This window comes from Mesoplodon mirus (assembly GCF_964341445.2).
Source record: "Mesoplodon mirus genome assembly, chromosome: 3".
Taxonomy (NCBI): Eukaryota; Metazoa; Chordata; class Mammalia; order Artiodactyla; family Ziphiidae; genus Mesoplodon; species Mesoplodon mirus.
In genome coordinates this window covers 136531653-136559201 of record NC_138978.1, presented here as the reverse complement: position 1 = coordinate 136559201, position 27549 = coordinate 136531653, and the positions used below count along the sequence as shown (strand labels likewise).

Here is a 27549-nt window from a genome sequence, read left to right as displayed (position 1 = left end):
TGAATTATTTGTAGTGAGGTGGATGGACATAGAGACTGTCATACATGAGTGAAGTAAGTCAGAGAAAAACAAATACCGTATGCTAATGCATATATATGGAATCAGAAAAAAAAAGGTTCTGAAGAACCTAGGGGCAGGCTAGGTAGACGGAGGCGTAGAGAATGGACTTGAGGACATGGGGAGGGGGAAGGATAAGCTGGGACGAAGTGAGAGAGTGCCATGGATTTATAATACACTACCAAGTGTAAAATAGATAGCTAGTGGGAAGCAGCCGCATAGCACAGGGAGATGAGCTCGGTGCCTTGTGACCACCTAGACGGGTGGGATAGGGAAGGTGGGAGGGAGACGCAAGAGGGAGGAGATACGGGGGTATATGTATAGCTGATTCACTTTGTTATAAAGCAGAAACACACCATTGTAAAGCAATTATACTCCAATAAAGATGTTTAAATTTTTTTTTTAATTTAAAAATTAAAAAAAAGGTCAAGAAAGCCAAGAAACAGCTGAGGTACCATTCAGAATAAAGGCCACTACAGAGATATGACAACTCAAAGCAGTATGTAACTCTGAACTGCATCCTTTTGCTATAAAGGTTATTATTGGGACATTTGGCAAAATCTGAATGGGGCCCAAGGATTAGTGGCAATTTCCTGATTTGACGGTGGTTTTGAGGTTACATAGAAAAATGTCCTTGTTTACATGAAATACATACTAAATTCAGGAGTGATTTTTAGGAGTGACAGGCCCAGCAACTTGGCAATTTATTTTCAGATGATTCAGGTTCTGAATTGGTAATTTTTCTGTCTGAGGAATAGTTCATTTTTTTTTTTTTTTTTTTTTTTTGGGCCACGCTGTGCAGCTTGCAGGATCTTTGTTCCCTGACCAGGAACTGAAACTGGGCCTCGGCAGTGAAAGCGCCGAGCCCAAACCACTGGACCGCCAGGGAACTCCCTAAAAATGTTTTTAAAAGTGTAACTTCTTTTCCTTTTTATGTTATATGACTTAAAAAATGACTATAGCAATGAAGACAGTGATGTTGACGATGAATTTGTGACATCAAGAATTTCATAAAATTATTTCTTGAAATAAGGTAGAAATTCATGTTATTTTATATAATGTGATTTTTAAGTATATATTTTCATTAAAACATTTAGGAGTTAAAAAAAGATCAGTGAACGAATGTGCTCTTCTAGGTTGAATTAAAATAGAATATTTAAGGTTTAAAAAAGTTTGGCTGGGGAAAAATAACAGTTTTGCAAAACCTTTGCGATCCAAAACTAAGATGATATTCAACAGCAAGAAGTATTCCAATTTCTCATAACCAGTTCTCACAAGCAAAGAAATGCATGCCTCACTTTAAGAAGGTGTCCAATAGAAACAGGCAAATCTGAAAGAGTTTACCAAGTGTAATAAATTAGAGGTGAAATCACAACAAAAGAATTTATGGCGTACAAAAAAATTCACAAGTAGAAGATTCCTTCTATCAACTTCTCAGAGTTCCATGAGCTCTCCCCTGACCTCTGAAAGATGGGTTTTACCAAAATCTGGTTTACACGGAACTTTTCAGGTATATATGGTCTGAAAAGAAAGAAGTATCTGCTAAGAACCTGCCTGGTGCTCCTTCCTTGTTGCAGCCCTTCTTTGTGTAAGTGATCAGAATCAGGTCCAAGAGACACAGAATCAAGCATGACATATCACACCAAACACCATTTCCTGTCCAACCAATTCTCATCTCTCTCCAGTAATGAAAAGGTGGACGTTCTTCTTGGACTGCAGCATCTGTGCAGCCCGCTCCACCCCGACCACAGCAGACAGCCTCTGGGCATCGTACTTGGAGTAGGGGACAGTGCAGGTCCAGGCAGCTTCCTCTCCTCTGGTGGCGGCTTGCAGCATGTTACAGACTTCACTGTAGAAGTGGGGATATGTTGGCAGTTCATAGAAAATTAGGTTCCTGATGCCTTTTATTGTGTATCTGTTAGAAGAAGAAAGAGAGGCTATGTCTACATGAGAAATTTTATGGAAAAGCCACCGAAGAGTTTTACAGGGACATAGTCACTCTCGCTGTTTCATGCAAGGAGAAAGACCATGGCACAAATAACACACAGACCAAAAGTTACTCAAATTTGAGCTGGAGGGGCTCATTTTTTGTGACAGTGTATTTGAATTCCTAATGTTTGGCTTAAGATAATGATAAAATGAATTTGCACTTCTTGAGCCTAATCTGAGCAGACTGAGGTAGGGTGGGGAAGAATAGTAGACAAGGATTAGAAATCTGTCGCAGAAAATTTGAAAAGCAGGCATTTCCAATTTAACATTATCCTAATTATAATCAGGCAAAACAGTGTTCTGTAATGGAGATGAGGTCAGACCAGACCCAGTACATAAAATAAACAGCATAAACTGTAAATGCACTCCCATTAGTCTTTTCTTGTCATTCTGTAGACATGTTAACTCCATGGCAGATGTCCCAAGTTCACCCATTTACAAAATCCTGCCCGAGGACCCATTAGGCATTATGGGAAGGCAATTAATTTCAACAGCTTCCTCGCTTCTTTCCCTGCTGCACAGGGCTGCATGGTGTGGGGGGGGTGCAGACCCTAGGGACGCGCCTTACGGTTCGGGTTGAGATCAATCATTCCCTCTTGGGCTCCATGACCAAAGATTTTATACGTTGACAAGTTTCTGATTTTTCCTGTTAAGACTCTCATACAGGGCTGATGTCAGACTCCCTCGGGAATTTTATTTTATTCATGGACGGTAAGTTTTCCTTGTCTTTTTATCCCTTGGCTCATCCTGATCTCTCTGGAGACCCTCCTCTCCCAAAATATAACTGCAGCCCATTACTTGGATCAGCTTTCCACATCCTCTTTCCATAAAGGAATTTTAATGGCTAATGATGTTGAAAAAACACAGTTCTGCCTCAGTAGTTATCAAAACAAACACAGAGTTCCATTTCTGCTTAGTATGTAGAAAACTCAAGAGAATACTGCTCCCGTGCTAACAAGAAAAAGATAATCTACAACAGTGTTCCTTTTCCTGAGCCTAGACAGCTGATGTCACAGGGCAACCAAGTGAACGGATTCAACGGTGCCCTGGTGTGTGTTTAACAACTGATTCTCAGTGGGGGAGGATAGGTGCTGATTTGAAGCATTTGCCAATTTCTGTGGTGTAAATACTCCATTTCAAGCTACCAGTGTCATGTTGCTGAACTTGGAACTGGGAAGAGATGTGCAACCATACCTTAAGAGCTGGTATGAGCCAGCTTCAGCCCATCACTGACTGAATTCCAAAGAGTGACAAGATGGTCTGAAGAAAGACAGGACATATGAACCACTTCACCTTTGGCAGAGCACAGTGGGGAAGAGGGCAGCTGCTAAGAAAGTGGGTAGGAAGAAAAAAGCTACACTTTTAACAAGTTCTTAAAGGGCAATTATGGGCTTGCATGACAGTTCAGAATCCCTGGGATTCCCGGACACTCCTTTACTTCACAGTCATGATGGCTTTTCCAAAGGTCTCCACTGGGAGCCCTGGAAAGGCTGGACGCAAGGCAGAAGACCTGAGAGACCCCGATGGTGGTGCAGACATGAAAACTCACTCTCTTCCCAGAGCCATGTTGTATATGAAGCTAAAGCCTGAAGCCAGTGAGGGGGCAAAGGTCAACTGCCAGGGTGGAGTCAGAAGCAGCAAAACTGTGTGCCCTAAGGGAGGAGCATTAACCCCTCACCCCATCCCTCCCCACCACAGGACTTACATCCAGTCAGAAGAGCAGTCTGGGGAAAGGGGAAAGGGCATGAAGACTGGGGAAAGGGCATGAAGCCTGTTCAGCCCAAGATCCTGCACTGATGTAAGCAGATGTTTGCCACCACTGCAGAGATGCAGGGAACTCTTCCCCACCAAGACCCCTCGTAGAACAAGGCAGAGGCTGGCCACCATGGAGGGTGGTGCAGGAGCCCTGAGAAAGCGCCAGCTCCAAAGCCCAGGATGGACAGAACCTGCCTGCATCTGAGCTGGACCAGGAGGAGAACAACTGCCCCACTTCAAGCCTTAGGGGAGGAGCGAGCAGGAGCAGCCTGCTGCTGGGGGAGGGGCCGGAGCGTGGGAGAGGCTCTCCCTCGGCACAGGGGTGCAGGGCATGGTGAAAGCTGAGAGGGGAGCAGGACACTGAGACAAGGCCCTCCAGCACTGGGCCCCACAGTGGGCCACTGTCTGCTGGAGGAACTGGCAGTTTGTGGTAAATAGAAGGCAACGACGGTAACAACCAAATCCTAACTAGATTCACAACTGCCACGCTAGTGGCCTGACAGAAGAGGCGTCCAGGCCAGCTACTTACTCAGGCACTACGTTCAACTGACAATTACAAAAAACACAGAAAAGCAAGAAAAAGACATTAAAACCATGAGGTATCATTTTGACTATCAAGTCACTGGAAAAAAGGAGAATTTACAGAAATATTTACAGAATTTACAGAAATAGGCTAATGGAGTATAAATTATTGTGAGTGTGTATTTCACCGGGGAGGGGAGAAGATGGGAGTGGCAACACACAGCAAATTTTAAACTGGGTACAGCTTTTGAACAAATAAGTTTTCCTTTCCAAATTTATCCTGAGGAAATGCCTAGGCAACTATGCCATCAACTACGCATATGGATGCTCTTGGCATTATTGTATATAATAACAGAAAACAACAAATCAATATGCCCATTAAAAGGAAACTGGGTTAATTATATACCCATACAATGTAACACTATGCAACCATTAAAAAGGATGCTATACACACCTTAAAGATTACTTATAATTACACAGAAAAGGTATTTTTACGATGTAAAGATTTAGCAGACCTACCTTGACCAAGTGATTACATTTAGTATCACCAAAAATGGGACAAACTGACACCCTGGGCCTCTTGAGGAGATGCAGGGGGAAGTACACAATATCCTCTATGTAGAATTCTTACTAAAATTATGTTTAAATCTTTGGTCCCCGAACTCTAATGCTCACTGAATCACCTATTTGTTTTTTAAAAATACCTGTAATTGGTCCCCATCCCCAAACACCATGATTTAATTGATACTGGGGTATGACCAGGGCATTCAGATTTTTAAAAGCTCCCCAAGGGGATTCTAATATGTAGCAAAGTTTGGGAACACTGATCTAAATAATAAGAAAACAGCCAAATCCAGATGTGGGACATTCTACAGGAAACTGGACTGGACTCTTCAAAACATATCAGTATCACAGCAAGAAACAAAGGCAGAGAATTATTCTAGATCAGGGTTTCTTAACCCTGGCACTACTGCCATTTTAAGCCAGGTAATTCTTTGGTGTAAGGGCTGTCCTGTGCACTGTAGGACGTCTAGCAGCACCCAGGCCTTGACCCGCTTGAACCACTAGACCACTAGAGTAACCCTCCAACTGTACCAACCAAAAATGTCTCCAGATATTTCCAAATGTCCCTTGGGGAGCAAAACTGCTCCTGCTTGAGAACTGCTAAAATAGACTAAAGAAACATGTCACGCAAATGCAACGTAGGATTCTTAACTAAATCCTGGATTGGAGCGGGGGGTGGGTGGTGAGAAGCAGCTGTAATAGTCATTTTGGGAACAACTAGGAAAATTTGCATACAGACTAAATATTAGATGGTATTACTGCAGTAATGTCAAGTGGTATGTTAATGGTGTTGTGGTTAGATAAAAGAATGTTGTTTTTAAGCTCTACAGGCTGAAAGATTTAGGAGTTAAGTGTCACGAAGCCTCCCATAATTTACTCTCAAATGGTTCAGGAAGAAAAAATAAGAGATGTGAGTGGAAAGAGAGAAGGAGAGACAGAGAATGTGGGTGCATGAGAATGTGGCAAAATGCTAACAGCTGGTGAAGCCTAAGTGGAAGGAGTTAGAGATGTTCACTGGGATAGTCTTACAATGTCTTTTGAAATGAAATCTTCCCAAATAAAAAGTTGGAGCGGGGGCAGGATATAGTAGAACTATATATATATTAACTTAAAAATACATCCATAACATACAAGTATATACCAAAATGCTAACTTATTTAAGCTTTTTTTCAATAAGCACATAAAACATTCAAGATAAAAGAAAGAAAAATCCAGATGTGTACACTGTGATCCCAATGTTGGCGTCCTTTTTAAAATGCCTGTGTCTGTGTGTGTGTGCACGTGCACATGTTTTTTACATCAAAGAGACAGGAAAGAAATACACCAAAATGGGTATTTATATCAGTAAGATGATAGGTGATCCCATTTTTTTAACCTAGATTTTCTAGGTTCTCTACAATAATTGTGTAATACTCTTATAATGAGAGTATTTTTAAAGCAAAATAAAACAACAAAACCAATTCCAATAGGTATTATATTTAAAACCCAAGAAAATCTCTCTTAGGACCAATTCGTGCACAGTAGAGACTAGGCATCTCCTGGAAATAAGAGCACGTGACCAGAACCTCTTCAGAGGGGCAGTTAGTAACAATTCCCATGGTCTTCTGCACCTCTTCCCCTGCCTTCCTCCTCTCCTGTATATGCTTTGGGTCTTCGGTGACCCCTACAAATATGGCGTAACACTGTGACAGGACCCAAAACTAAGGACATTCCCGATGTCTATGTTACCTGACAACTGTTAAAGATAAATGAGGCAACCACAACTGACTTGCAAGGCTGGCTCCTGCATACAGTCTATAAAGACGAGGTCTGTTACTTCTATAACTGGGGTTCTCCCTGGGGCAGGGAGCACTCAGAAACACCCCACTAGCGTTTCCCACCTCCAGAAATCCTACCTCCAGAGTTTCTGATTGCCCCCTGCTTAAGAATCCTTCCTGTGCTAACCCACTGATAATGCTCAGAGAAAGAACTGTGAACTGTCCTCCCCTCAGGAGGGCCATCATGACCAAATGCCCATCCCATCCTAAGATTCTACTGGTTTCATCTCCCCAAAGAAAACAAATCCTCAGGATGAAAGTTTTTTGCTAGCTCACAAATGAACTGCAATATGTCTAACACGGCCTACTTCCATAGAGAATATAAATACAGAATTTTAAAGCTGGATACTAAAGTGTAAAATACATGTACTTTTCCCAAGGTCAAATGAAAAAATCAAATCACAAAGACACTGCAGATCAAAATACCCATCATCACCTTGGTGACCTCTCAAGCAAAAAAATCTATAGCTGGGAACCTTGAGATAATTGGCAGTTGCAGATTATCTCCATTCAACTTAAACACCCACTAACCTGGTCCAGGGTACAAAGCTAATGGCACGTGTTCGGTTTGTCTTTATAGTGACTTTGGGGACAAAACAGTTTGGTCAATAAATGAACAGTGTAAGACAGAAGACTGTCCTGCCTACTTAAGAGAAAGGGCTCCTTTGACATCATGCCCTCTCCTTGAAAAGCTGCTACTTGAGAGCAGTCCTCATCCCAGCTTAGCTCACTCTTGCTACAGACAATCACGCTGGGAAGTTTTCCAATCCATCCACTTCATTTAAAGGACTTGCATTGATGTATCAAGCTTTTGGAAAACTAAGGGCTCTTTAGACCTGCTGAGTGCAAACTCCCCCAAAATACCATTTCCAACATGAATGAAAACAACAACTCACTGGAACAAAGCAAATAATGATGCCAGCAAGAAGCAAACCCTGAAGCCCTTAAATAGTCACCTCTAAGCCCCTCACCTTTTGCTTCTCCTAAACTTCAAGGAGCCCCTTAGTCCTGGTTCTCCTTGGTGCAGAAGTGTGTGTGCACTGCCTCAGGACAAATGAGAGCTTTCTGAACACTGACCCTGTACTCAACTTCCATCTCCACAGACCACACAGTCCCCAGGTGTTTCATCTGTGCTTCTACGACAGGTTCCTCCCTTTCCTGTATTCAGTTGAGAGCTGCTCAACTCTGTAATATCCTTCTTGAGGGGTATACCCACAGCTACAGGAGGTACCCTAAGTATGGACCCACTCCAGATCTGTATACAGGTTATGCTGTAGTCACTCATTCGTTTCTACCACCTTTTCCAACAATGCCCATTTTGAAAGAAAACCAACCAACCAATCAAGAAAAGTCTGTCCAGCCCCCCAGACTCTGGCTTGTCTGCAGGAGGTGAAGCAAGGGAGGACCTTATAACACAGCAAAGCCCACCATGCACTTGGAAGCAGACCCTCCAGAGAGGACACTTGAAACCTGGCCCTACTTTACCTTTTGTAGAAATGGAAGTGCTCTGTGAGGAGCAGGAACTGCTTCTCTCCTTGAAGGAAGAAGTGTCTGGCCCTGGAGACACCAGACTTCTGGGTGTACTCGCAGATATGAGTGAAGTTCAGTTCCTCCTCCTTGAAGTAATTTCGGAGACGCACAAAGTCAAAGTAGGAGGGGACATAGATAAGCGTGTGAGACGTGACTGCATCACGATACTGAGGCAAAATCTTGTTGACGAAAAAGTTAAACCTGATTTGGAAAGGCAAAGGGCAGAGAGTCAGTGGTCTAGAGGTGAGCCATAGTGTCACTGCCAACTGCATGACCCTGGGCAAGTCACAATCTCCTTCTACCTCCCCTAAGAGGCCAATTTGGCCTACCTCATTGCAAAGAGATTATATAGGGATAAAACTTGTTAAGCGCATCAAAAAGTAAGTGCCAACACTATTCATCATAAAGGATAGATGTGATGCTGGTATATCCCAGAGAATTATTCTAGGAAGTACGTAACTGTATCATTCATTCATTCATTCAGTTGTCAATCAGTCAGTCAACAAATAATTACTGAACACCTACCATGTGTTAAGCACCATTCTGCTACCATGGGTCCCCTGACTAAACACAATGAGAAGACGGGGAAATTACATAGAGAATTAGAAAAACAGTTCTTGCCCTGAAGGGCTTAGAATTAAGTTGTTGACATGAGGCATTAAAAAATTAATGTAATTTAAAAATGCCACAGTCTAGGGGAAAGTACCCTTGATTTACTAACCCTGACACTATTGGAACTAGGACAACACACCATTTCTCTGGCCTTCAGTGTCCTCCTCTGTCAATGGCATGATTGGATTCAATTATCTCATTTCATTTCGTAAATGGTAACTAAGAAAGCCAACGTGGAATACAATTCTAAATTTGAATGCCCAAGTAAAATCCCTCTCTGTGACCCCCAGGGATCCAATGTACCTGGCATCAATCACTGAAGCTAGGTTTTCAGGTTCCATCCTCTGGAAGACATGTGGGAGCTGCACCAGGACATGACTGATGCAGCCTGTCATCGGGACGTTCCTCACAGCCACCTGCCAGGAGTCAGTGAGAACATTAGGAAGTGAGCTATCCCCATTGTTGACCAAATGCTGTCCTCTCCTTCTGCCTCATGACCCAAACAATACACAATACTTCATGAAAATTCAGAGAAAGAAGGAGAGAACCCACCTGGCCTTGCACATTGACGCAGTACTTGTTGAACACAGAGTTGATCTGGGCATCCTGCAGGGCCCCAAACAGCAGCGTCTGACGATAGTACTTGGACCAATTATTGAGGTTCCACATGCGCACTCGAGAAAAGTCCACCCCATGTGAGTCCAAGGGCAGTAGGTTCATGTGGTTCATCAAATGCTTTGAGCAGAAGTAATACTCCATTAATACTTATTGAACACTTACCTGTTGGGCGTTGCTAACCTTTCTATAAGCCCATCATCTTATTTAACCCCATGAAGTAGATACTATCATCTCCCAAATTACAACAAGAAAACAGGCTCAGATGGGTGAGTGACTTGCCCATAGTCAAGCGAACAAGAAGAAAAGCTCAAACTGGCCACCTTGTGGATCTCTCAAAAAGGATCAAGATGCTACCTATACAGAATATTTCTTTTAAAGGAAATTCTGAAATGCCACTCTGGTCACTCTATAAGCAACTCAGTTCCAGACTTGGACAAGAAGGGAAATGACACGGAAAACAGAGCTGCTGTCCTTCCATGACTTGGCTCCCAAAACGTTAGAAAATTCCCGGAGTGACTACATGTGCCTTTTGCTCAAAATAAAGATGACTCAACCATCGACATGCCTGTTCTATTTTAATCATATTTTTACCTTGTAATGTATATTGAAGGGTCACAAGTACTATAAGTTTATTCCCTACTTTATAAATAAGTACTCCCCTTTATCTGTCCCAAACTTACTCCAAGTCCTGGGGTTGTAGAAAAGGTAAATTCTCACATGCCTTATAAAAATAAACCTATAGTTCTGTGATGAGGATTGTTCCAAAGCACAATCCTAAACCCCAAAACATTGCAGAGTATGTTGAGAGGGAGAAAAAAAATTATAGTACAAATTACAGTAGGGGGACAAAAACATCTTACGTTTCTCTGTAAAACATCACAAATTAAGAAATCATGAGCAATGTTTTCCCATCTCCACTGAAGACCAAACAAAAGAGAACGAGCATAAATAGGAGGAACTATTTTAGATAAAAACATTCCTGGTGAGGAGGGATTTCAATCAATCAGCCAACCAACCAACCAACCAACCAACCAACCAACCAACCACACTAAACTGGTCTATTACTAGAAGCAACTTTTAAGGGGAAGAAATCTTTTCTGGAGATTTGAAAATGTTGACAAGAATTTTTATCTTTCTGGATACTTTACTGACCAACTTGTGGGTAGAAGAGGGGACAACATTTCCCGTTTTCAAATTGGAAAATGTGGAATATTTCCATTTCCAAGCTGAGTTTTAATCTGGACTTTAATAACCATTTCAGACTCAAACCACTGAGCTTCTTGTCTCTAAATGTTAATGACCAGCATTACCAAGACATGCTCCCAGTTCTGCATCAGGTAAATGTCAGCTTGATCAATGATGAGAAGCTTAATACAAGACAGAAAGTCAAAATCTCTCTTCTTCTCTCCTTCTCCACCAATGATGGTCCTCAAGCCCAGAGGGGAGGCAATGAGGATGTCTGATGAATAGAAGGGGGCATAAAGTCGGATGCTTCTCTGCAGTATTGCCACCCCTATACACAAAACAGCCAAGCACACATCAGTTCATGAGTCACCACCAAGCCATTAGCTTCCACCCTCTCCAACTGCAGCCTCCCCTTGTACCTTCCACATCTTCCCCTTTGCATGTAATTGTGCTCCAACTGCTTTAATTATTAAAATCATCATCGTCATCCCTCCTTTGCATCTACGGTCCCTTCTAGCTCCCACCCTCTTCTTTTCCTTCACTGGCAAACCTTCCAAAAAATTATCTCTACTTTAAAATCTCCCACTCACTTCTTAATGTACTGCAATCTGCCTCTGAGTCTCAGGACACCACTGAAATGACTCTTGCCAAGGTCACCAACAGCTCTCAGTTACCAATTCAATGGCACTTTAGTGTTTCTTGTCACGAATGCATAAGCACACCCTCCTTGAAATGTTCTTTTCCTTACTGGTGGTTTCTGTCACTTTAACACTTACTTCTATTACTGACCTGGTCCTTATCTATTTTTCCATATTCAAAGAGCTCTTCAACAAATCCCTGGATTCACCCACAAGTTCTCTTTCACTCGACATAAAGCTTTGGATAAATATATTCACTAATTATGGCTTTAACATTATCATCACAAAAATTTATATTTCCTGCCCACATCTCTTTCCTAAGCAACAAGTAGCAGTCTTTAAAGAGCCCAGATCATATGTGAAGGAGATTCACTTGCTAATCTTAAAGCATCTACCAGAGGGGCAGAAGTTGGCTGGGACTCTCTCTGGGGACAGAATGCTGGCAGATGCCATTTTTACAAATTCCCTCTACCTTGATGGCACTGGTGGGTGCCACTTTTTTGCACTCTCACTCTTAAGTTGCTAACAGTGGTGGTGGGTGAGTACCCCCTACCCCACGGCCCTGCACTGCCTGTGTGCAGCACTGACAAACATGGACAACGAGCAGCCACGCCTACCCCATCTCATGCCACTCGCGGGACACGACCTGAGGCAACAATCACATGTAGCCCACACAGGGGACACTCCTTGAGCACCAGGCTCAGGCAGATGGGGGTGGGACTGCATTTCTAGACTCCATGGGAGTGAAACAAACAGAGAGAGTTTATAAGATGACCAAGAACTAGGAAAAAGTTAAAAATACAGTTCATCTCCCACACAGGGCCACTCCTTCAAGACGGGGCAGTAACTGTTTTGCATAATACACAGAAACAAAGACGGAGAGTCAAGCAAAATGAGGAAGCAGAGGAACATGTTCCAAATGAAGGAACAAGATAAAACCCCAGAAAAAATATTTAATGAAACAGATGCAAGTGATTTATCCAATAAAGAATTCAAAGTCATAGTCCTAAAGATGCTCACCAAACTTGGGAGATGAATGAACGAACACAGTGAGAAACTCAAGAAAGAGACAGAATATAAGAAAGTTCTAAACAGAGCTCACACAGCTGAAGATTATAATAATTGAACTGAAAAATACACTAGAGGGAATCAACAGCAGACTAGATGGTAGAAAAGAACAGATCAGTGACCTGGCAGACAAGGTAGCAGAAATCACCCCAACAGAACAGCAAAGAGAAAAAATATTTTTAAAATATGAGGACAGTTTAAGGGAACTGTGGGACAACATCAAGTGTACTATCATCGGTGTTAAGGGGTCGCAGAAGAAGAGAGAGAAAGGGGCACTAACACCCACATTATAGGGGTCCCAGAAGGAGGACAGAGAAAGAAAGGGGCAGAAAACTTATCTGAAGAAATAATGGCTAAAAATGTCCCTAACCTGGTGAAGGAAACAGACATTCAGGTCCAGCAAGAACCAAGAGTCCCAAACAAAATGAGCCCAAGGAGATTCATACCAAGACACATTATAATTAATATGTTAAAAGTCAAAGGTAAAGAGGGAATCTTAAGCAGCAAGAGAAAAACAACTAATTACAGACAAGGGAATCCCCATAAGAATATCAGCTGATTTTTCATCAGAAACTTTGTGGTCCAGAAGGAGATGGCATGATATGTTCAAATATGCTGAAAGGAAAAAACTTCCAACAAAGAAGGAAGGAAATAATAGAAGTCAGATGAGAAATACTGAATAGATGAAATGGAGACAAAAAAAAAAAAGATCAATGAAACTAAGAGCTGGTTCTGTGAAAAGATAAACAAAATTAACAAACCTTTAGTCAGACTCAATAAGAAAAAAAGAGAAGGGGCCCAAATCAGAAATGAAAGAGAAGCTATAACTGACACTACAGAAATACAAAGTATCGTAAGAGACTACTACGAACAATTATACACCAACAAGTCAGATAACCTAGAAGAAATACATAAATTCCTAGAAACACACAATCTTCTAAAACTGAATCATGAAGAAAAAATGTGAATAGATCAATTACTAGTAATGTGATTGAATCAGTAATCAAAAAGCTCCCCAAAAACAAAAGACCAGGACCAGAGAGCTTCATGGTAAATTCTATGAAGTACTTAAAGAAGATTTAATACCTATCCTTCTCAAACATATTTCAAAAAACTGAAGAGGCGGAAACACTTCCAAACTCATTTTATGAGGCCAGCATAACCCTGATACTGAAACACCACAAAAAAAGAAATGTACAGGCTACTATGCCTGATAAACACAGATGCAAAAATCCTTGACAAATTATTAGCAAACTGAATCCAACAATACATTAAAAGGACCATACACTATAATCAAGTAGAATTTATTCCAGGGATGCAAGGATGGGTTGACAAAGTGGGTATAGAGGGAACGTATCTCAACATAACAAAGGCATATACGATAAACCAACAGCTAACATCATATTCAGTGGTGAAAAGCTGAAAGCATTTCCTCTAAAATCAGGAACAAGACAAGGATGCACACTTCTGCCACTTTTATTCAACATAGTATTGGAAATCCTAGCCACAGCAACTAGGCAAGAAAAAGAAATAAAAGATACCCAAATTGGAAAGGAGGAAGTAAAACTGACTATTTGCAGATGACATGATACTTTATGGAGAAAACCCTAAAGACTCCACCAAAAAACTGTCAGAACTAATAAATAAATTTAGTAATGTTGCAGGATACAAAATTAACAAAAATCTGTTGTGTTTATATACATTAATAATGAACTATTAGAAAGAGAAATTAAGAAAACAATCCATTTACAATAGCATCAAAAAGAATAAACTACCTAGAAAAAAATCTAACCAAGAAGGTAAAAAACTTGTACTTGGAAAACTACAAGGTATTGATGAAAGAAATTAAAGATGACAGAAACATGAAAAAATACACCATGCTCATAGATGGGAAGACTTAGTACTGTTAAAATGTCCATACTGGACACCAAGGGGGGAAAGTGGGGGTGGGGGTGGGGGTGTGATGAATTGGGAGATTGGGACTGACATGTATATACTAATATGTATTAAATGGATAACTAATAAGAACCTGCTGTATAAAGAAATAAATAAAATTCAAAAACAAAGTCCATACTACCCAAAGAAATCGACAGATTTAATGCAATCCTTATCAAAGTACCCATGACATTTTTCATAAAACTAGAGTAATCCTAAAATTTGTACAGAGTTGCAAAGGATCCTGAATAGCCAAACTGATTATGAGAAAGAAGAACAAAGCTGAAGGTATAACACTCCCTGATTTTAAACTACACTACAAGTCTACAGTAATCAAAATTGTACGGTAATAGCACAAAAACAGACACAGATCAACAGAACAGAGAGCCCAGAAATAAATCCATATTTATATGGTCACAATCTATGACAAAGGAGACAAGAATATACAATGCAGAAAAGACAGTCTCATCAACAAATGGTGATGGGAAAACTAGACAGCTACATGCAAAAGAATGAAACTGGACCACTAGCTCACACCATCTACAAAAATCAACTCAAAATGGATTAAAGACTTGAACATAAGACCTGAAAACCACAGAACTCCCAGAAGAAAACATAGGCAGTAACTTCCCTGACAACAGTCTTAGCAATATTTTTTTGGATCTGACTCCACAGGCAAGGGCAATGAAACCAAAAATAAACAAATGGGACTACATCAAACTAAAAAGCTTGTGCACAGCGATGGAAACCATCAATGAAACAAAAAGGCAATCTACTGAATGGGAGAGGATATTTGCAAATCTAGTAAGGGGTTAAGATCCAAGATATATAAAGAACTCATGTAACTCATTATCAAAAAACCCCAAACGGGGCTTCCCTGGTGGCACAGTGGTTGAGAGTCCGCCTGCCGATGCAGGGGATATGGGTTCGTGCCCTGGTCCGGAAAGATCCCACGTGCCACGGAGCGGCTAGGCCCGTGAGCCATGGCCGCTGAGCCTGCGCGTCCGGAGCCTGCGCTCCGCAATGGGAGAGGCCAAAACAGTGAGAGGCCCGCGTACTGCAAAAAAAAAAAAAAAAAACGCAAAAAACCCCCCCCAAACAATCCAATTAAAAAATAGCAGAGGGGGGCCTCCCTGGTGGCGCAGTGGTTGAGAGTCCGCCTGCCGATGCAGGGGATGCGGGTTCGTGCCCCGGTCTGGGAGGATCCCATATGCCGCGGAGCGGCTGGGCCCGTGAGCCATGGCCGCTGGGCCTGCGCGTCCGGAGCCTGTGCTCCGCAACGGGAGAGGCCACAACAGTGAGAGGCCCGCATACCGCAAAAAGAAAAAAAAAAAAAATAGCAGAGGGGGCTTCCCTGGTGGCGCAGTGGTTGAGAATCCACCTGCCGATGCAGGAGACACGGGGTCGTGCCCCGGTCCGGGGGGATCCCACATGCCGTGGAGTGGCTGGGCACATGAGCCATGGCCGCTGAGCCTGCGCGTCCGGAGCCTGTGCTCCGCAACGGGAGAGGCCACAACAGTGAGAGGCCCGCGTACAGCAAAAAAAAAAAAAAAAAAAAAAAAGCAGAGGACCTGAATAAACATTTTTCCAAAGAAGTCGTACTGATAGCCAACAGTCAAATGTAGAGATGCTCAACATCACTCATCAGGAAAATGCAAATCAAAATCACAATGAGAAATCAAAACTACAATGAGGTACCATCTCACACTGGTCAGAATGGCCATCATTAAAATGTCTACAAATAACAAATGCTGGAGAGGGTGTGGAGAGAAGGGAACCCTCCTACGCTGTTGGTGGGAATGTAAGTTGGTGCAGTCACTATGGAAAACAGTATGGAGTTTCCTTGGAAAACTAAAAATATAATTACCATATGATCCAGCAATCCCACTCCTGGGCATATATCTGGACAAAACTATAATTCAAAAAGATAATGCACCCCTATGTTCACAGCAGCACTATTCACAATAGCCAAGACATGGAAACAACCTAAATGTCCATTGACAGATGAATGGATAAAGATGTGATACATATATACAACGGAATACTACTCAGTCATAAACATGAACAAAATAATGCCATTTGGCAGCAACATGGATGCAACTACAGATTATCATACTAAGAGGAGTCTGTCAAAGAGAAAGACAAATACCATATGATATCACGTATATATGAAATCTAAAATATGGCACAAATGAACCTACCTACAAAACAGAAACAGACTCACAGACCTGTGGTTGCCAAGGTCAGGGGTGGGGAAAGGGATGGACTGAGAGTCTGGGGTTAGTTGATGCAAACTATTACCTTTAGAATGGGTAAACAACAAGGTCCTACTGTATAGCACAGGGAACTATATCCAATCTCCTGGGATATGCCATAATGCAAAAGAATATAAAAAAGGATGTATATATGTGTATAACTGAGTCACTGCCGTACAGCAGAAATGAGCACAACATTGTAAATCAACTATACCTACTCCAATTAAAAAAAAAAAAAAAAGAAGAATGTATCAGGTGGCTAGTAAGTGCTGTGATCAAAATGAAATAATATAAAATGATAGGCTGTGATTTTGGAGTTATAAATTCTTACAGCCACCATGTATTATAAGTTGCTATTAACCAAAGCACAGAGAGAAAAAAAACCACAATGAGATATCACCTCAAACCTGTCAGAATAGGTCTTATCCAAAAGACAAGAAATAACAAATGCTGGCAAAGATGTGGAGAAAAGGGAACCCTTGTGCATTGTTAGTGGAAATGTAAATTGGTGTGGCCACTATGGAAAACAGTATGGATGTTCTTCAAAAATTAAAAATAGAATCACCATACAATTGAGCAACTCAACTTCTGGGTGTTTATCCAAAGAAAAAAACCCACTAATTCAAAAAGATATATGCACTCCTACGTTCAATGCAACATTTATAATAGCCAAAATATGGAATATGGAAGCAGCCTAAGTGTCCACAGATGACAAATGGATAAAGATGCGGTGTGTACACACACACACACACACACACACACACACACACACACACACACACACACAATGGAATATTACTCAGCCATAGATGAATGAAATCTTGCCATCTGCGACAACAAGGATAGACCTTGAGAGTATCACAGTAAGTGAAATAAGTCAGACAAAGACAAATATCAACAGCATGTGACTTCACTTATATGTGGAATCTAAAAAACAAAAAACCAGACGGATAGATACAGAGAACAGACTGGTGGTTGCCAGCAGGGAGGGCGGGGTTGGAGGGTGGGCAAAATGGATGGGGGAGATCAGGAGGTATAAAACTTCCAGTTATAAAGTGAACAGGTCACAGGGATCCAATGTATGCCATGGGGAATATAGTCAATAATATTGCATTAACTTTGTATGGTGACAAACGGTAACTTTACTTATTGTTGTGATAAGTTTGTAAGGTATATAGACATTGAATCACTATGTTGTACACCTGAAACTAATATGTCAATTATATATCAATTAAACAAAAGACTGATTTATCAGCTCCTTGTTGGCCGCCTGCATATGTTTAAAACTAACTGTAAGCTCTAATCCCCTTGCACTGCACACTCCGGCCATGCTAAAGCCTCTGAATCCTAAGTCATGCCGGTTTATTCACCCTGATGCCTCCACACTTGCCATTTCCTGTCTGAAACTTTTTCTTCCACTCTCATCGCTCTACTTTGTACCTGGCTAAATCTGACTCAGGTTTCAACATAGTATGGATGGTACCTCCAACAGAAGGCCTTCCCTAACAGTCCTGAGCCCATTTTGAGTAAGGATATTTGCTTTAAATACTTTAACTAGAACACCCACTATCCTCTAACCGTAACACATCTCATCCCATACTGTCTGATTTGTCTTAAGGCTGGACTTGCTTAACAGTAACTTTTAATTCCATATCTCCAGCTTAACAGTGCCTGGCACATAGTAGATGCTTAATAAGTGGTAAATGGGCATACGTGACTAATAAATATTTTCCAGGAACTTTTTCAATGAACAAGCAACCAAGTACATGGGAGCTGAATGACAAACAAGCAAAAACGTGCAAAGCTGGGTGGGAGTCAGTAAGTCCAGAGTGGAGATAATTCAGGTGTGGGCACTCCACATGGCAGGCAGGAGGGAAGTCCATTACGTACAGATGCTCTAGTTTATTCATCTTCCCCAGACTGACCCACCCAGCCCCATCAGCTCCAACTCCCCCAAGAAGCCCTGTAGCATTGACTGTGAGCTACCAGCTATAGGCATGCTGAGACATTTGTTATAAACATGCAGGTGCCTTTCATACATGCCTTCACAGACACTCCATCCCATTAGCCAAGTATGTACCCCATTAGCCAAGGCAAGACTCTCCCCTGGCAGACGAGTGGTCTCAAATGCGTCCTGATTCTGCTAGGAGGCTGAGACAGTGACCCTCTGAAAGAATGCCTAATTCCAGGCTTCTAGCTTCCAGCTATGTGCACCTCACACCTCAGGTCCCTCAGGGTCTCAGTTTTGACAAGGAGGAATTACCAGTCCTGAAGTGGTCATCGATGTTGCCGACAAATACAGCTTCATAATCCTCAGGCCTCTTCAGGTTGGGTGGTCTCTCCTTGGGATCTGAGCCATACTCTCCATTAAACCTCTTTTTGTTGCTTACAATTATTTTCTTCTTGCTGTCGCCCTCAAGAAGACAGATGAAGAGCTGTACCACCCGCAAAGCAGCTTCCCGGAATGGCACCACTATCGGCACCCGTGGAGGGAGTGATGGGCAGCCTTGGAGGGGCAAGGGGAAGGAAGGACAGCTCGAGGTGAGCCTGCTGGGGACCTAAGGAGCCCTCCGTTCCACAGCCCCTGGCCAAGGACCACATCCGTGTCACCCCCTTTACATAGGACCTGGCTCAGTACTGAAGGCTGAGCATCTTTCCGACCCACAGCACCATGTCCTATGGACTTCAATCTCATGGCTCCTTGGGGTGGGGGTGGGGTTAATTCTTAAGCAGAATGTAGAAATTTTTTTTTTTTTTTTTTTTTTTGCGGTACGCGGGCCTCTCACTGTTGTGGCCTCTCCCGCTGCGGAGCACAGGCTCCGGACGCGCAGGCTCAGCGGCCATGGCTCACGGGCCCAGCCGCTCCGCGGCATGTGGGATCTTCCTGGACTGGGGCACGAACCCGTGTCCCCTGCATCGGCAGGCGGACTCTCAACCACTGCGCCACCAGGGAAGCCCAGAAATACTCTTTGAGGTAAGTCAATGCCGTTAACAGAGGTGTCCATTAGCAAAAACCCAAGGGCATAAACACACAAAGCTCTTTGAGGACAAGAAATGTTACTCATTTCTGTCTCCCACAGAACTTAGTTCAGTATTTTGATCCGTAAGACCCAAGGAATATGCTGAACAAATGAATTAGATGTATTAAGTAGAGAATAAAGTTAGTAAGGAAAGGACTAAAGCATCATTACTTTTCTAGTACATTTCCTAGTACATTTTTCAGAAATGATGATAAAGGATTTCTGAAATAAGATGATATTTCAATGGGAAATATAGGATTCAGTTTTCCAAACATTTCCAAAAGTGCTCAATTTTAACTGTTGAGGAAAAAAAAACAGAAGATGCTTAACAAATGATTACCTTCTAACTACCCTTGTGTAAACAATACAATCAATGGATATAACCCCAGTCAGATCAGACAATTCACCAAATTCTGAATGTGACTCATGGGTAATCTACCTCATATTCTATTTTGCAATTCTAAATGGAAACAGATCATCTTATTATCCTGATGTTCAAGATTCTGAGATAGTTTCTCAGAAAGGCAACCAGCACAGCCAGAGGGGTGTAGTGATTCAGTTTGGTACAGTGCAGGGATGATGGATCAGTTTTGAAGAGGGCCAAGTTACTGTCCCGGCTGTCACACTAAGTAAGTGTCTAGGCTTTGGTTTCCCCAACTATCAAACAAGAGGGTTGGACTAAGAAATCTCTAAGAGCCATATCAGTATCAAAATCCTAAAATCCTATTAAGCCCAATGAGAAGAATCTAAGAAGATGAGGCTTCTTCAATATAGACACAGAGGCTAAAGGGTAAGGGGGTATGGGTGGCACAGTATCTAGCTCCAGCACATCATGAAAAACGTAGACAGAATTCAACGACGTAAGCTCCCAATCCACTGGAGCTTAGGCTTATGAGCCACATAAATGTAATCATCACTTTAAGCAGTAATAAGGATACAATGCAAAAACAGGGATTTTGTTTTCCAAGGTCTACATATTTATGTGGCTTAGTGAAGGGAATCCTTGGTTCTAGTCCTGTCTCTGCTACTTTTTCTCTGGTTCTCTTTAGCAAGGTCCTCTACGAATCTGGGTCTCTGTCCACAGGTGTAATATGTAGGGATTGAATAAAAGGCTCCTTAAGGTCCCATCCAGCTCTGACAATCACAAAGAAGAGATTTATAGTGGAGTGTTACTTATGTAGGATCAGGGTTTATCTTTAAGGAGAGAATTATCATGGAGGTACCTCCTACTCCACTTTCCAGTTAGATCTGCTGTTAGAGACAGTCCACTGAGCTGTCTGCAGCACTGCCGTGACATTACCTGGCCCATCTAATATGCTCATTCTTGGACTCATTCATTATTCCAATCATTAAACCATCTGAGAACCTGCTAAGTGCCAGGACCCATATGTTAGAGCCTTACAGCCTCCTTGAGGGCAAAGTTCTGCTGCTGCCACTCACCTTGGGCCTCGTTAGCCCTTGGTCCCTGAAGTCATCATCATCACCCAACCCAAGTTTCTGGCTTCGGCATCTGCTGTTGTTGGCAAGCACCTGGGCATTGGCTTTGAGAACGTGATTTATCACATGCAGGCAGTACACGTGGCGGATCTCTTCCCCTTTCTTCAGGGCAGTCCTTTCTGGGTAGAACAGGTCCCGGTAAGAATTCATAATTAAGAAGAGCTCTTTCTGGAGGGGTGTGAAGGGGCTACTTGAATTTGGGGGACAAGAGGGGAACTGGCTGTTGGTCTTGATCCAGGTGGATTCCAGAGGCTTCTGGAGATGAAGTGACTTTAAGTCAGTGTCCTTTGGGGGTTTAAAGGTTTCCAACTGTTGAAACCTGGATGAAAAGACAAGCTGGCCCAGGATGGGCCACTGTGGGAGAAATGATCAAGAACTAAGTTAGAAATGAATTATAGTACCTTACATTCATATAATGCTTTATAATTTACCAAGGCCTTTCACAACTTACAGATCCTCTCACTTTATCCTCACAACAACCTTACAAGCTAAACACTATAATGCTCTTCTTGCAGTTTAGGAAATGCTGAGGTTCAGAGGTTATAGGATTCAGACAAACAGAGGAGAACAGAGCTAAGGGTTAGAGCCCAAGGTTTCTGACTTTAGAAACCTTGTGAGCTCTTCACTAGATCAGTGGGTCACAAACTGTCCTGTGGACCACACTGTAGGAAGTCAAAATTTACTCTAGACAAAAGAAAAGGGGGCCCAACGGTCAAATAACTTCGGTAACCACCACAAAACCTAATCCCCCTCAGGGAGAGTCACAAGCAGATCGGACACTAAAGGTTCTGCTGAGTCCTGTAACAAGGACTCCGTTCCACTTCGTTTGACCCAGAGTTTTCCAAATTTACTTGGACGTGGAACAAGGTTTTTGTTGTTGTTTTGGATTTTTTTTTTTTTTTGGAGACATATATTAGAATTGAAAAGAATAGTATTTTGTGGAATACCAGTTTGGGAATTTTTGCACTGTAACAAAACTGCTGATCTTAGCAATAAAGAAAGGATGACCTCTGCAATAAAAAAGAATTAACTATTGATATATGCCAACAACTGGGATGAACCTCCAAGGAATTATGCTGCGTGAGAAAAAGCCAACCTGTATGATTTTATTTATATAACGCTTTTGAAATAACAAAATTATAGAAATGGAGAACAGATTAGCGGTTACCAAGGGTTAGGAATGGGGGCAGGGAGGTGGGTGTGGTTATAAAATGGCACCAGGGAAGAGGAGGGATCTTGATGGTGCTGGAAATGCTCTGTATGTTGACTGTGGTGGTGGCCAGGGCAACCTACACGTGATAAAACAGTATAGAACTAAATAACACAAAGGAGCAGGAGCAAAAGTGAGGAAATCTGAATAAGACAGGTAGGTTGTATCAGTGGAAATTTCCTACTTGTGATATTGTACTACAGTTTTGTAAGATGCTACCATTGGGGGAAACCGGGCAAAGGGCACATGGGATACCCTTGTATGATTTCTTACAACTGCATCTATAATTATTACCTCAATAAAAAATTTCAATGAAACAAGGATGACCAATTCTTATGAATAGCATCAGTGGTGAAAAAAAAAATCACCGAAAAAAGAAGCAAAAACTGCTCCATACTGAATAATTTAGGTGTGAACTTATCTCAGATATTTCAAACAAATGAACAGCAGTAGCTACTGTCTGACTGAACACTTTGTACATGTCTTCCAGTAAACTAAATTACTTTATTTTGATGCAGGCATTACTGTCCCCCTCTAACAGATGAGAACAGTGAAGATTAAAAAGGTAGATTAACTTGCCTTAGGTCATGAGATAGCCCCTTGCAGACGTTGGTCTAAACCCTGGTGTACCTGTCTCCAAAGCATTCTTATCTTATTGGTCCCCACCTTCCAGCTTCCCAGTGCCTTTTCTAGCTATGCCTGTGCCTTACTGGGCTCTTCCAGTCTTCCTCTATCTTGCTCCCTCTCAAGCCATCTGCCACGGGTGTGTATCATACATTCAGGGAGACCACTAAAACCCAAGACCACTGCTTGCTTTTAGCTGGTGGGTAGTTTTGGGATTTGTGGCAACAGCCTGGATTTCTTTTTCTTTCAGTTCTTTGTTTACATGTTGTGCAAATGGATCTAATTCAGAAATAAAGAATATTAGAACACTTAGGGCAAATGACAGGGATTTTCCAGTCTTCCCCTGTGAATGACTTCCTGTTTTCATGATGTTAACTCATCTTTTTCCCCATCAACTTTCCCCATCATTTATCCCAGTCCAGAGCTTAAAAGTTTCTGACAGGTTCATCTCCCTAAAGCATTTCTTTAATCACATTATTCCCCACCTCAAAAACCTTTGAAGAAACTTCTTGGACTGAAATTCAACATACACCTCTAACCTACCTCTCTAATGTAATTTTTGAATTACATGGCTCTCAAATTCTTCTGCCACTGTGGCTTTCCTTCCTTTAACTGAAAATTCTATCCTCTTGTTCACCGCATTTCTATATATCCAAATAGTATCCGTTGAATGTTACCCCCTGACTCACAATAAATAACTATTTCCCAAGAGCCTACTGTGTCAGGCACAGTTCTGGCTCCAAAGAAGCCATCTCTGGTCCCCTATAGACAGTCATCACTTTCTCTCAAGCGCCCCACCCTGCCCTCAGTTATCCACACCAACACATATATGTGCATGTCCTACCTCACCTAACTAGACTGCAAGATCCCTGAGGGCAGGTACCACGTCTGATTTAACCTGCACTGGAAGACAAATGTAAATGCTCAACACTCAACTGAGGTGAACAAATGATCAAAATGGCAGGGTCAGTGCTCTGCACTGGCCACCCAACCTTCTCTTCCAGCCCCACTCATGTAAGAAGCAAAGTTAAATGACCCATTCAGGGACCCAGGTAGTAAAACTTCAAATGCAGTGCACCTTATATTAAGACCTAAGATAAAGGTGAACAATAGGAAATAAGAATTCTAGGTGATAATATATCAGTACAGACCAAACAACCAGAGAAACTTTAGGATAGTCAAGCCTCCTAATGTTTCCTCCAGGGTTTTTTTTTTTTTTTAACTTTTTTTGAGTTCAGAACGCGGTTTTTGCCCAAATTCTACCTGCTACTTCTTCCTCTTGTCTAGAATAGCTAACAGAACCAAATGAGGATTAAAATTTCAACTTCAGTGGCACCGCTGGTTGAAGAATGGCACTGGGACCAAAAAAGGCAGTCAGGACGCAGAATGAGACCAACCTGACGTGCCCACCCAGGCACAGGCTAAGACACAGGACCTGAGAGACAGCAGAGCCCTGCCTCAGCCTACCACAGGCTTGTCTAAGTAACAGTCATGGGGACAGAGGCATGGCCCAGTGTTCTGTATCTTGACTTTGGCGATGACAATATAAATATACACATTTGTCAAAACTTATCGAATTGTATACTTAAAATGGGTACACCTTGTTGAATGTAATTCATACCTCAATAAAGTTGATTTTAAAGTTAAATTAAACAGTCGCCTATGGGGACTTCCCCAGTGGCACAGTGGTTCAGAATCCGCCTGCCGGGCTTCCCTGGTGGCGCAGTGGTTACGAATCCACCTGCCAGTGCAGGGGACATGGGTTCGAGCCCTAGTACGGGAAGATCCCACATGCCACTGAACAATTAAGCCCGTGCGCCACAACTGCTAAGCCTGCACTCTAGAGCCAACACACCACAACTACTGAAGTCCATGCACCTAGAGCCCGTGCTCCGCAACAAGAGAAGCCCCCACAATGAGAAGCCCATGCACTGCAATGAAGAGTAGCCACTGCTGGACGCAAATGGAGGATGCCCGCATACAGCAACGAACACTCAATGCAGCTATAAATAAATGAGTGAATGAATTAAATAAATAAATAAATAAATAAAAGGAAAGCAGTGCACTGAGCCGTGACTGTGCCTTCAAATACAAGATTCTGGAAAGAGTCCAGAAATTGGTAAATTACTCTCAGAACTGTAGAGAGGAACAACAGCTTTCCCCTGTGAATTGTAATAGTTGGCAAAACATGCTAGTGTTTCCTTCTTTCCTTATCCTTTCTGAATAAATTGAAAGTGTATGAATATATGAATAAAATGTGACACAGTTCATGGGCATCATTCAAATCATTCCCTGCCAATTATGGGAGTCTGTTGAACACTGAACAACAAATGTTTCTTGACTGACTAAACTATTGTCTGATTTGATGAAGGAAGAGAGGAAGAAAGAAGGAAAGGAAGGAAGGATTGATTTTATGGCAACTGAGTAGATCTTAGCAGAAATCCTGACTCTGATTTTAGAAGCCTCAAACACTGATATTCTATTTCCCCAAATCCCCCTTCACTGGCTCTATTGTTTTCCCACCTCCTTTCCTTTCTTTCTTGTTTTTAAGTTAATTTTTATTGGAGTAGAGTTGCTTCACAATGTTGTGTTAGTTTCTGCTGTACAGCCCCCCTCCTTTCATTTCTATGTATGCAGCAGCCATGAGCAGCTCTGCTAATAATGTTTGTAAAAGAGTGAACTAGATCAGAAAAAGCCTGGTAGCTACCTGGTACCCCTAGGGATTTAGTCATCCAGGATCCTGGACAGCAAGATCTGGTGGGTCTTTGTTTGATTTTGAAAGACCCAGAAGAAACTGCTACTGCTAGCAACTCAACGTTTTACAGATGTCACTGTGCTGGGGAGGGACAGGTGGTGAGTGGGCTGCCTCATCTCTGATTCCTAGGTCTGAATGAGATAAGAGAGGGAAAACAGTCCCAGAGAACGGCATCAGAAGTTTCCCAGGGGGGTTAAAATCAAGTGGAGCCACACACAGGCCATCTGAGCCGTCCCCACATCCTGGATAGGGGATGGGGGTGGTGTAAGGGGCTGACGAAGAGCTGTTTCTACTCTTCTACTCTTAGTCTACCTTAATCCATCTTTCTTGCAAGACATTTTGTCTATTTCCAAGTTCAGAGATTTGAACTTGAACCTGAGTGTGGCCACTTCCCGTGTCATCTATTGTCCTCCATGAGCCTCAAGCGTACAATACGAATACTAATAACTAACACATACATATACATTTAGCAAACATGTATGAACACCTACTGTGTGCCAGGCTCTGTGGCAAGCACTGAGAACACAGTGGAAATAAGACAAAGTCCCTGTCCTCCTGGAGCTTACTTATACTCCAGGCAGAAGCCCCCAGAGGGCAGCTCCTATGGGGGGTTTTATATACAATTAAAATTTTATACGTAATCAAAAATTTTTAAAAACTTGTTGCAAACATATAAAAATTGGAAGATTTTATATAAAAATCCAGATTTCCCAGTGGCAAAACTGGGCTTGTCTTTCTGTACAGCAACCATCAGCCAGAACTCTGGCTGCTTCCTTTACAAGGAATGCATGCTTTCCAAGTAGACACAGTCCTCAACATTCCCGGACACTCTTACCTTGTTAAAGCTTAAACAATATTTTTGTTTACTTGTTTGTTTACCTAAAACCCTTCAATGTTCCCTCACTGTAAATAGGAGAAAGTCTAGCTCTTTGATATGACATTCCATTCAAGGCCTTCCAGATCTGTTTCCTGCCTAATGCATCCCTATAAATGCTACACACCAGTAAACTGCAGTTTCTTGACCCTCCCATGTGGTACCTCTGAACCTGTGCAGTGCTATTTTCTTTGCCTAAAATGTCCTTTGTTTCTGTTTTTCTATCCAGATAATTAATATTGACATTTAAGGGTCATCCTAAACACCTCCCTCTCCCTTTGTGCAGGCTTCCTGTGAGGAAATGCCCAGAGGGTCACGTGGTCTGGAGACCCATAAAGATGCAAATGGTCCACTTGAGACCAAAAGGGAATCAAGTGTTCTTTATCTTATGGTTGGGCCCAGGGACCTTCCAATTGGTGGCAACTTGTAAAAAGCCTCAGCTTTCCCAATAAGTGGGGACAAAATATAAACATTAAATGAAATAATGTCTGTAAGTGAAATTAGACAATACTTTTTAAAAAATTGAATGGAATTATTGATGCTGGATAAGTAGCAGCTATTATTCCAGTTGTTATTATTATTCGAAGTGGAGGCCACTTCATCAAGGGTGATAGGTCAGCCGCTGCCAAGTGTGTTCGGGGAAGAAGAGTCTGTTAGGGCTACAGGGTAGCAGAATAGTAAGAGATGTGATTGGACAAACAGAAGAGGGCCAGCAAGGGGCCTTCCAACTCATCTCCCTGCTTGGCCATTTTCTCCTTTCTCTTTATTTTAAACACAGCAGCCAGAGTGATCCTGCAAGACAAGTCACCCCACATCACTTTTCTGCTCAAAACCCCTAGTGGCCCCCTATCTCTATCAGAGTAAAAGCTGCAGCTATTAGATCTCAGATCTCACATCCCAACCGTCTCCCCTCTCTCCTCACTCTGCCAGACACTGGGCCTCATTCTGACCTCCCTGCTCATCCTTTAAAGTGTGCTCTTACCTCAGGGCCTTTGCACTTGCCAGCCTCTCCTTCTGGACCCAT

General features: G+C 42.2%; 1 protein-coding gene across 1 annotated transcript; it reads right to left on the bottom strand.

The window, feature by feature from the left end:
* Nucleotides 1-361: 361 nt before the first annotated feature.
* On the bottom strand, nt 362-27549 carry LOC309799249 (U3 small nucleolar RNA-associated protein 25 homolog; the record flags this gene model as incomplete). The annotated part of the gene is made up of 8 exons (XM_082612226.1): nt 362-1972; nt 8190-8435; nt 9150-9262; nt 9399-9581; nt 10775-10977; nt 18809-19103; nt 21006-21416; nt 27508-27549. The coding sequence occupies 8 exons, from the start codon at nt 27547-27549 to the stop codon at nt 1729-1731; spliced, it is 1737 nt and encodes a 578-aa protein (XP_082468352.1). The 3' UTR covers nt 362-1728.